Below are 10,033 nucleotides of genomic sequence, written 5' to 3'. Positions count from 1 at the left end.
TTATATTTATTTATTTATTTATTTATTTAAATATTGTTATATTTATTTATTTTTATATTTAATTTCTTTATATTTTATTTTTTCGTATTTTTACATGGCTGCAGTAAAAATGGCAGTGCAACAAGGCTAGCAGATATTAGCAACTAATGTTTGCATATTTCGTTAGAGAACAACATAAAGTAAAGGCCTGAACTTTAAATTACATGGGAAACGGTAGGAAATGTAATTTTTACCTTATCTGAAGTTCTATTTTTTGACAAGTAAAATGTTTTTGTAAGACTGTTAGTGTGGAAAGTCGACCGAAGAATGCCACGTAGGTGGCGCACGAGAGCAAATCCGCGCCATTATTTTTCGGTTATGTTACGCTCTAGAGAAAGATTTTTATACTTGTTCGTTTGTTCGCTCTCGATGAGAACACGTTATTTTCTTTGTATCTAGTTTATCCTTGTGTTCTCGACTTAATAAAGTTCTATCATTCAAGGAAACATTACTCGAGAGTTATTTTGTAGCGTTTCTTCTCCATTTCCCTTGATTCCGCGAACCTGTGTTTACGAGATTATACATTTCTGGCGATCAACGACACGATATTGAGGTTAAAAGACAATTTTCTTTTGGTGAATCAGCGGAATGGAGAAGTTAAAGAAAACACGTAAGGCTTTACAAACAACGTTTATACGTACATTTTCTCAGTTGAATCAGTTAATAGAGGAAGAGAATGTCGATGTAATAGAACTACAGTCAAGGTTCGAAGTCTTTAGAAGTAAAGTGTGCGAATTAGACGAGATCAATCAACAGATTTTTAATTTAATGCAAGATACAGAGGAAATCACAGAGGAAATCTTGTCAGAAGAAATAGAGAGTGCAGACGAATATCGTATCAAGTATCAAAGGATGAAGGTTAGGGTAAGTCGTATTATAGAAGCCTCTTTGCAATATACACAATCAAATGAGTCTCAAGATGTGGCTTTAAAGATTCTACATATATAGGATAAGAGATTTAAGCTACCAAAGATAGAATTGCAAAAATTTAGTGGCGATCTGAAAGATTGGCTAAAATTCTGGAGCTTGTTTAAGAATATTCACGAAGACAAATCTCTCTCAAAGGGAGATAAATTTCAGTATCTCGTACAGGCTATAGTGGAGGGTTCTAAGGCTAGCGAACTTATTAACAGTTTCCCTCCTACAGCGGAGAATGATGATGAAGCTATTGACAAGCTCAGAGACCGGTACGGTAAAAGCGATATGCTGATTGAAGTGTATATTCGCGAATTGCTTAAATTAGTACTTAATACAGTTAAAGTAGGAAATAAAACGACTATATCCAGTCTTTACGATAAACTTGACTCAGTTGAGAACACTTGAATCTTTAAATGTGACTACAGAGATGTGCGCGGCCATGCTAAGCATGCGGGCAAAGCTGACTCGACTAATGGATACATTAGTCGAGTCAGCTTTGCCCGAAGATTTGTTAAGAGTATGGCAGAGAAATTCTACTTCGTCGGGTACTACCGATGCCAAGGATCGACTGTACGGATTGATGGACTTCTTACAAAAGGAAGTGATAGCAGAAGAAAGAATAGCTATGGCGGTACAAGGATTTGAATATAAAACATTCTCTAAGGAGAATAAAGAGATGAAAAGGAAACAAAAACTACAATCTAACGAAGTAGCCTCGGCGGCTGGACTTATTAATGCAAAACCATCTCAAGTAATAGAATATATTTGTTGCAGTGAGAAACATGACAGTAGCTTGTGCAACAAAGCGAAGACAATGTCTTTGGAAGAGAGACAGAAAATAGTGAGAAGTAAGAATGCTTGTTTTAACTGTTTGAGGTTAGATCACAGTTTCAAGAAATGCCGTTACAAGGAGCCATGTCCCTGATGCAGGAAGCAACATGTATTGTTAATGTGTCGTAATATGTCTTCGAATTTCAAGTCTAAAGAGTCTAACGAAACACAAAATAAAGTAGAAGACAAAATAGAAAGACAAAATTTAGCGAGTCTATCCAAGAAGCCTGAGGTGTTTCTACAGACATTGCAAGTCTGTCTGATTAACGCAGTAGTGGAATTGCAGGTACATGCAGTTATAGATACCAGTTCTCATTATTCGTATATTTCAGAACGAGTGGCTAAGAAACTTCGATACGAACCGAAAAGCGTACAATGATCCACTTATTATTTGGAGGAACACAGACTCGACCTCAAGAGCATCAGTATTACAATATACACTTACGCAGTCTAGACGGTTCCTATGATTGCAAATTTATAGCCTATCAACGAGACACTTTGCCAAGATATTCCAAAGAAGTCCGGAGGACCATGGATAGAAGAATTACAGCACAAATCGGTGACATTATCTGACTATGAATACGCTGATAATTCTATCTCTCTTTTGATAGGTGCTGATATTGCGGGCGAATTATATACTGGAAAAATCTTTAATCTTAAATGTAAACTCACCACTATTGAAACACGTTTAGGACGGACATTATTGGGTCGAACTCCACAATTTAAGAAGCAAGAGTCAGACACGGTGCTAACTGTTTTGTCCATGTACGCTCAAAATGCCGATATAGATGATTTATGGAATCCTGATGTTATCGGTATAGAGGATCCTATCCTAAAGTTGTCGAAAGGGCATCATTTACAAGAGATTCTCTTCCGATTCCGTGATACGATTAAGATTAACCAGAGTGGCAGATACGAGGTTTTCTTACCTTGGAAGGAGAATCATCCACCACTTTGCGAAAACCGAGAAATCGCAGAAAGAAGATTAAGAAACACCATAGTGAAACTTCGCAATGATGGATTGCTCCATGAGTATGAAAAGGTGTTTAATGAATGGCTTGAGGAAGGCATAATTGAGGAAGTTCCTGCTGAAGAGTTAAGCTCCCCTGGACATTATCTACCTCATCGACACGTTGTTAAGGAGAATAGTACCACACGTATACGTCCAATCTTCGATGCCTCAGCTACTGAAAAGGGTAAATTCTCATTGAATCAATGTCTAGAGGTGGGGCCCAACTTTATTGAGCGTGTTCCAACATTACTTTTACGGTTTCGTGAGAAACGCATTGGAACCATTGCAGACATAAGAAGAGCATTTTTACAGATTAGTATTACGCCTAAGAAACGCGATTATGTGAGGTTTTTCTGGCAACGTACCTCTGATAACAAAATAGTAACTTATCGCCATTGTAGAGTAGTCTTTGGAATTACAAGTAGTCCTTTTCTATTGGGAGCTACTCTCGACTATCATTTGGAACAAGTTCTTGAGAAGACTATAGATGAACAGGAAAAATCCATAATCAAGAAACTTAGAAGGTCACTGTACGTTGATAATTGCGTTACAAGTGTCGGGACAGAAGAAGAAATAAGTTCTTTCAAGGCAATCGCGATCTACGTTATGAGTACAGGCGGTTTTGATCTACGTGGGTGGGAGCTCACAGGTGAAAGTGATCCTCTCCATGAAACGACAGTCCTGGGAATGACTGGGAATAAACAGGAAGATGTTTTGACACTTCCACGTACAGCTCTACAACAAGAAACTCCGAGCAGAATTACAAAGAGAGAAATTTTATCTTCTACATATAGAGTCTATGATGCTCTTGGATTTATTTCTCCTGTAACACTCTATTCTAAGTTACTCCTGAGGAAATTATGGGAACAGAATTTTGATTGGGACACTGAAGTTGAACTCCAAATAAAGGAAGCATTTCTGCTATGGTTACGAGAGCTGGAAAATCTATCTCAGGTAAAGATCCCTCGGTGGATATTTGACACCAATGAGTCAATCTTATCTTTACATTTATTTGTTAACGCTAGTCAAAAGGCATATGCTGCAGTAATATTTGTCAGAATAGAAACAAAAAATAAAGTTAAAGTACATTTTGTACAAGCTAAGAATCGAGTGGCACCAAAGAAAATGACCACTATACCGAGACTAGAACTCCTCGCAGCTTTAATAGAAACTAGGTTGATGCGGTTTACATTAACTACATTGGAAAATTCTCAAATCGAGACCTTCTATTGGACTGATTCGACAACGGTACTTGCTTGGATCCAAAGGAAGACTCAATGGGCTACATTCGTATGGAATTGAGTTTCAGAGATACGCCAACTGAGCGATCCAAATTCATGGCGGCATGTACCAGGAAACATGAATCCCGCGAATCTTCCTTCAAGAGGTTGTTCTGTCAAAAGGCTCTTGGACTCGGGATGGTGGGAGGGACCTTCATGGCTTCAATTTCCTCGAGAGGAATGGCCTCATGCAACAATCGTAGCAGACGAAAATTTAGTAGCTAGCGAAGTGAGGAAAACGGCTAAACAGAAGAACATTGTTGACGACATTTCGCTCTTGAATCCGATAGTAAAGAAAGCCAGTGAAGATACAAAGGAATCGGAATTGCTTGAACGTCTATTAACTATATCCAGTTATTTACGAATAATTCGTGTTATCGCTTGGATACAGAGATTCATCGATAGTTATCGACAGTTATTCGACAGTTATTCGATAGTTGTCGAAGTAAAGAAACCCTTCCTGTTAGAACGAACTTGAAAACGAAAGAAGTCATCAGAGCCGAACTAGTCTTATGCAAATTGGTTCAAAGTGAGAGTTTTTCTGGGAAAACTGACACCAGACTAAACGCGATGAGAGTGTATAAGGACGACTTGGGCCTCTGGAGGGTAAGGAGTTTAATTTCGAACCGAATTGATACGCACGACTTCCGTTATCCTATCATTCTGGACTCAGGCCATCCCATTGTGGAAAAGCTAATAGAACACACTCATAAGAAGTTAAATCACGCTCAGACGAGCGTTGTTATTAATAATTTGCGAGAACATTTTTGGATCTTGAATTGTAGACACACCACCAATGCTGTAATACATAAATGCATCATCTGTAAACGTTATAGTGCTAAGAGAATAGAACTGTTGCCTGCTGTATTGCCTTATGACCGAGTTAAAGAGGCAGCCATTTTCGAAGTTACTGGTACAGATTACGCAGGTTCACTTTTCCTAAGAGATGATAGCAAAGCATGGATCTGTCTATTCACCTGCGCTGTTTATCGAGCTGTTCATTTGGAATTAGTTATCTCTTTATCTCACTCCTTTCTGGAAGCGTTTCGCAGGTTTATTGCGAGACGAGGAAGATCTTCGATTATATACACCGATAACGGTACCAATTTTACTGGTGCTAATAAGAGTCTTCGGAAGATCAACTGGAAGAAGATCGAAGACTACGGAACAGTGGAAAAAATTCATTGGAATTTTAATTCACCCACAGCTGCTTAATGGGGTGGTTGGTGGGAAAGATTAGTACGCACTACCAAAGAACTATTGAGGAAGGTATTGGGACGAGCCTCATTGACTTATGAAGAATTGGCAACAGTACTCTGCGATTGTGAAGCTGTCATTAATTCTCGCCCAATTACTTATTTAGCCGAAGATCCGGAGCAATTATTATCTTTATCTCCGTCTCTGTTTTTGCTGGATCTGAAAAACAATAGAGTTCCCGACTTTTGGCCGATGCTGAACAATTTTGCTTTCAATAGAAGAATAAAATATCGTCAAGAGTACAAATTCGAAGAAGATTCCGGATAGAATACCTTGGTTAACTATCTCGAAAGATCGCCGACTCCACCAAATACCATACAAGTGGGTGATATCGTGCTCGTAGAAAGTGAGCATTTGAAACGTCTGGAGTGGCCTTTAAGCAAAATCATTCAAGTTTTTTCCAGTCGAGATGACCAGGTACGTGTCGTCAAACTCAAGACAGCAACAGGAGAACTGATGCTTCCGGTACAGAAATTGTTTCCTTTAGAATTGTCTCTTTCGACAACTACTAATAAATTTTCTGACTTGCGGAGTTATCTCCCAGATTCTTATCACGCAAACCCAATAGGTGATAAAGAAACGATTCAGTACGAATCATCAGTTCCTGACCCCATTGACATTCCTGCTACCATTTCGTCATCCGATACTCAAAATGAAAGAAAGCATTTATAACCTTTAAATATTTCAAAATAGTTCCAATATGAAAAAAAGGATATGGCTAAAATTTTCAGAAAAAAATTCGGTTATGGGATGAAATTGTCGTACGATATTTTTTCTGCCTTAAATTCATCAGTCGTCCTCCGATACTCGTAAAAAATACTTATTACTGATGTATTCTAGTGTCTTAAGATTGCAGAACTATTCTAACCACACTTCAATGCCGTCTGAGAGTTTTGCGACTCTCTCAAGACCATTTTATGGCATTTTGAGTATTTTAAGAATGCCCCAAGGATATTTTGTAAATGTTTTAGAGCTTTAAGACTGCTTTAATGCTGAATAGTAATGTTAATCGAATTTTAGGGCTGTCTCAGAATTGTATTAGTGTGTTACGATTATCTTAAGGCGATATTATGGATGTTTTAGTGCTTTAAGACTTCCATAATATTGCATAATTATTTTAATCAGAGCGACGAACTATCTTAGGGTTATCTTGCTATCTTACCTATGTCTGCAGGCTATCTTATGAGCCTTTTAGGGCTTTATGGCTACTTGATATATATTTTATGGCGATTTTTTGCCTTTTTAGGCGAGTTTTAATTTTTTTAGGCATGATGCCGGGTTCAAAAAATTCTGAAAAAATTCAGGGTGAAAATAAGTTTAAAAATACATGTTTTTGAATTTTTGCGAGGTTGCCAATCATAAACTAACAAAAGGGGGTCACTTATAAATTTTCAGGAATTTTTTAAAAATTATGGTTAGGTTGGAACATCTCGCAAAAAATATTTTCAAATACCTTTTGATACGTTTTGTACGCCCAAATTTTTTTAATAATTTAATTTAAGAATTGTATCTGATAGGTCTCGTGACAAAAATAAAATATGAAAATACTTCATAAGGCGAAAAGGGGTGGTGTACGGAATTAAAAATTTCTCCAAATTTTTTTTCGGGTCAACGAACTTTTTGGTGACATGCTGGTCATAATCCGTTTGGGGGTTGATTGACCCTTCTTAACCTGCTAGAGCCTTTGTACTCTAAAAAGTAAATGATATCCGAACAGAACCATATCATAGAAATAAAAAGTTCAAGTCATGTTCAAAAAAGGATACTCAAAAATTTAAATCTTTTTATCTAATATTGATATATTACCATGAAAAGTAACTGATATATTATTAATTAAAGGTGCCAGTACAAAATGAATATTAATAAATTGTATGTAACTTTCGGCCAATTTTCGAATCGCTCCCCCCTTAAGGTGTCTAATAATAATTAGGTGTATAAATAAGCTTCTCTCGTTTGACAAAAGATGGCGCCACCAGTATGTTATGGTTAAAATTGTCTACTGTAAAACGTCATATCGTAAGGTTGGACAACAACATAACCTTGAAATATTAGCGATTTTGTATCATATATCTTTTTTCGTGTGGAAATGTCGTTGAGCCGAATAAGCGTTATTTGCGGGAGCTTCTTTAATTTGAAGAAATCTGCAGCTGAGGCGCATCGATTGCTTGTAGAAGCATATGGTGAGGCTGCCTTAAGTGAGAGAAGTTGCCGTGAGTGGTTTCAAACGTTCAAGAACGGTGAATTTTACGTCGAAGACAAAGACATAGTTTCGACGTTTTTTGTTTTTTCGACGTGGAATCAACCAATTACCAGAAAGATGGGAAAAAGTAGTGGCTAGCGATGGACAATACTTCGAATAAAACATTAGGTACCGTTCTTTCACAATATGCCCAATTTTTGATGAAAACACGGCAGAAACTTATTTATATTCCTAATATAATATTACCATGAAAAGTAACTGATATATTATTAATAAAGGTGCTAATACAAAGTGAATATATACATAAAGTGTATGCGGACAGAGAAGAAGAAGAAGAAGAAGAAGAAGCAGAAGAAGACGTTCCTTAATTTTTCAATAAAATCATCACTTTTCGACCACTTCTATCTCCAGAACGGTTTGACCGATTTAAAATTTTTTTGGCTCAAATTACTAGTGGCGATGCTGCCTTTCAGAACATAAAGTAGTAGTAGTAGTATATTAATACAGGTGGGCTTAACCAGCCTACTAGCGCAACCTAGATCCGTGAGGTTCCATTGTCGCTCCTGCTTACTTCCGTAGGTTATTCAGTCATTATACTGCTAGCCTACGCATTTTTCTAAATCCTTGAGTGCCAATCAAATGTCCCCCAGCATTTATACTGATGTATAGGACCTAAATAGGATCTACAATTTAACGCCGAATCCGAACGACGCTGATGATCGTAGATTTTTTGATCACCAGGTGGAGCCATTTTTTGGCTCATTAAACGCGAAAAATCGCGTTTGAGCGCAGGTGGGATTGAACTCGGGTCTACAGATCGCGAGTCAATCGAACTGAGTGGTTGAGCCACTCGACGCCTCCAATTCAGAATATATAACGTTCGATTCAAAATTTTTTATATTTTAGTAGTTATGCACCCCCGAAGAATGGACTTTAGTGGCTCAGGATAAGAGACTTGCAGTGTTTTCCAGTTTTTGAACATGACCGAAGACACTATCGCGTCTCCTGATTAAATAAAAAATGAGTGATTATTCAGAGAAATCTGAATGCTCGTCAAGCGATTGGATGATCGGTTACGAAGATATCACACGATTCTAATAAGAAAATAAAATACTCATGTATTAACAAAATGATAAGCATCTATATCTCTCCGACAGAGAACATACCTCTGGGTCCCTCAGTTATAGTCAATATCAGAATAAATTTATCAAATATATTGTGGCGATTGCATTGCCATAGATTTAAATTTCGCAGGAACCGTCGTTTAGAGATAGCACACAGACGCACGAACACACATTTGACATATACAACAAGAAGAAACATTTAGACGCGAGAGTAAATACAAATAGCCTTTTAAACTCATAAATTTCTTGCGTCCATTTTTCATCGGTTTCCTAATACGAGTCTCGGATAGGAAAGTAAAGGCTAGATGAGTATGAACTTAAAGTACATATAAATTATTTTTGTATTTAATTAATGTATTTTTTTTTATGAAATCTGAATTTTAATTTACAAGAAAAGCATCATTAGCAAGAGTATTGTAATATAATTCTCATCACGCGTGCGCGTAATGTGCCCAATAACTCAATGCTTTTGCGTGCGGTAAATATAATAGCCAATAACTCAACGACTTGAGTTATTACTCTAACCCCACTCTTCTGCGCAAAAACGTTGCTGTATTGGACACATCACGACGAGCACTTGTAATGAAAAATTCTGTGTGTAACTCATATGCTCAGTTGTTTATTGTGCGACGCGGGCGCGGGAGTACGAGCGAAGCGAGTGCGCTAATCGCGCCCGTCCCGCGCTATATACACTATACCCCCACTAGTTACTCATAATATTTTATGACACGCGGTTCGCGTGACATAATGTACTATTTCATTACGCGTGCACGTAATGTGCCCAATAACTCAACGCTTTTGTGTGCGGTAAATAGCGAATAACTCAACGACTTGAGTTATCTGGAGACACGGTAGTGTCTCGGCGCTAAGCCAAGCGCGCGACACTGCCGTGCCTCCTTTACGCGAAACTGAGAATTTTTCGGGATTGAGATGATCAGATCACAGTAACGGCTGAACCGATCAAGTTCTACATACGCTCAATCAACAGGAAATACTTAAATTGTATAATAAAAGTGCTTTCATTTTTTTTCTACGTGCCCTACGACCGGAGATATCGTGACGCAAAGTCCGGATCTGTGAATTTTCACGTTTCATTTTTAATATACGTCATTATTATTATCAACGTCGTCAACCAGAGAAAATGTCCATCTCGTTTTTTCGATAATAGAGGGCCTTTGACTTTATGTGTTATCTCACTCTACCTATTCTATCATCTCTCTCTATCTATTCTAACCAGCAGACCAGTGTTGCATGGTGTATCATCACATATGAGGCGCGCGCGGTTTAAATCTTATAATTAAAAATAAAATATTATTCAATATAATATCAAATATTTATTAATAATAATTATATATATATATACACATATATA

The 10,033-nt window shown here is 37.4% G+C and overlaps 3 protein-coding genes across 3 annotated transcripts; all 3 read left to right on the top strand.

The window, feature by feature from the left end:
* The first annotated feature begins 627 nt into the window (after positions 1-627).
* On the top strand, positions 628-1,362 carry LOC108782471 (uncharacterized). The gene is made up of 2 exons (XM_018550751.1): positions 628-903; positions 988-1,362. The coding sequence occupies exons 1-2, from the start codon at positions 628-630 to the stop codon at positions 1,360-1,362; spliced, it is 651 nt and encodes a 216-aa protein (XP_018406253.1).
* Positions 1,363-1,384: 22 nt separating this feature from the next.
* Positions 1,385-4,102, top strand: LOC108782470 (uncharacterized). The gene is made up of 3 exons (XM_018550750.1): positions 1,385-1,798; positions 1,937-2,074; positions 2,270-4,102. The coding sequence occupies exons 1-3, from the start codon at positions 1,385-1,387 to the stop codon at positions 4,100-4,102; spliced, it is 2,385 nt and encodes a 794-aa protein (XP_018406252.1).
* A 548-nt stretch (positions 4,103-4,650) lies between these two features.
* LOC108782469 (uncharacterized) lies at positions 4,651-5,295 on the top strand. Its single transcript, XM_018550749.1, has one exon. It carries the CDS (start codon positions 4,651-4,653, stop codon positions 5,293-5,295), a length of 645 nt encoding a protein of 214 aa, XP_018406251.1.
* The last annotated feature ends 4,738 nt before the right edge of the window (positions 5,296-10,033 follow it).

This window comes from Cyphomyrmex costatus, unplaced genomic scaffold, assembly GCF_001594065.2.
Source record: "Cyphomyrmex costatus isolate MS0001 unplaced genomic scaffold, Ccosl1.0 scaffold1273, whole genome shotgun sequence".
In the NCBI taxonomy this organism is placed as follows: domain Eukaryota; kingdom Metazoa; phylum Arthropoda; class Insecta; order Hymenoptera; family Formicidae; genus Cyphomyrmex; species Cyphomyrmex costatus.
The sequence above is the reverse complement of the archived record's forward strand: the minus strand, read 5'-3'. Positions and strand labels throughout refer to the sequence as shown.

Excerpts from the sequence above, each read along its gene's own strand:
- LOC108782471 (XM_018550751.1), top strand. The coding sequence starts at position 628 with ATGGAGAAGTTAAAGAAAACACGTAAGGCTTTACAAACAACGTTTATA. Across the intron at positions 904-987 it reads ATCAAAGGATGAAGGTTAGG|GATAAGAGATTTAAGCTACC; the intron begins GTAAGTCGTATT and ends CTACATATATAG.
- LOC108782470 (XM_018550750.1), top strand. The coding sequence starts at position 1,385 with ATGTGCGCGGCCATGCTAAGCATGCGGGCAAAGCTGACTCGACTAATG. Across the intron at positions 1,799-1,936 it reads TGGAAGAGAGACAGAAAATA|TCTAAAGAGTCTAACGAAAC; the intron begins GTGAGAAGTAAG and ends TCGAATTTCAAG. Across the intron at positions 2,075-2,269 it reads ACGCAGTAGTGGAATTGCAG|CCTATCAACGAGACACTTTG; the intron begins GTACATGCAGTT and ends GCAAATTTATAG.
- LOC108782469 (XM_018550749.1), top strand. The coding sequence starts at position 4,651 with ATGAGAGTGTATAAGGACGACTTGGGCCTCTGGAGGGTAAGGAGTTTA.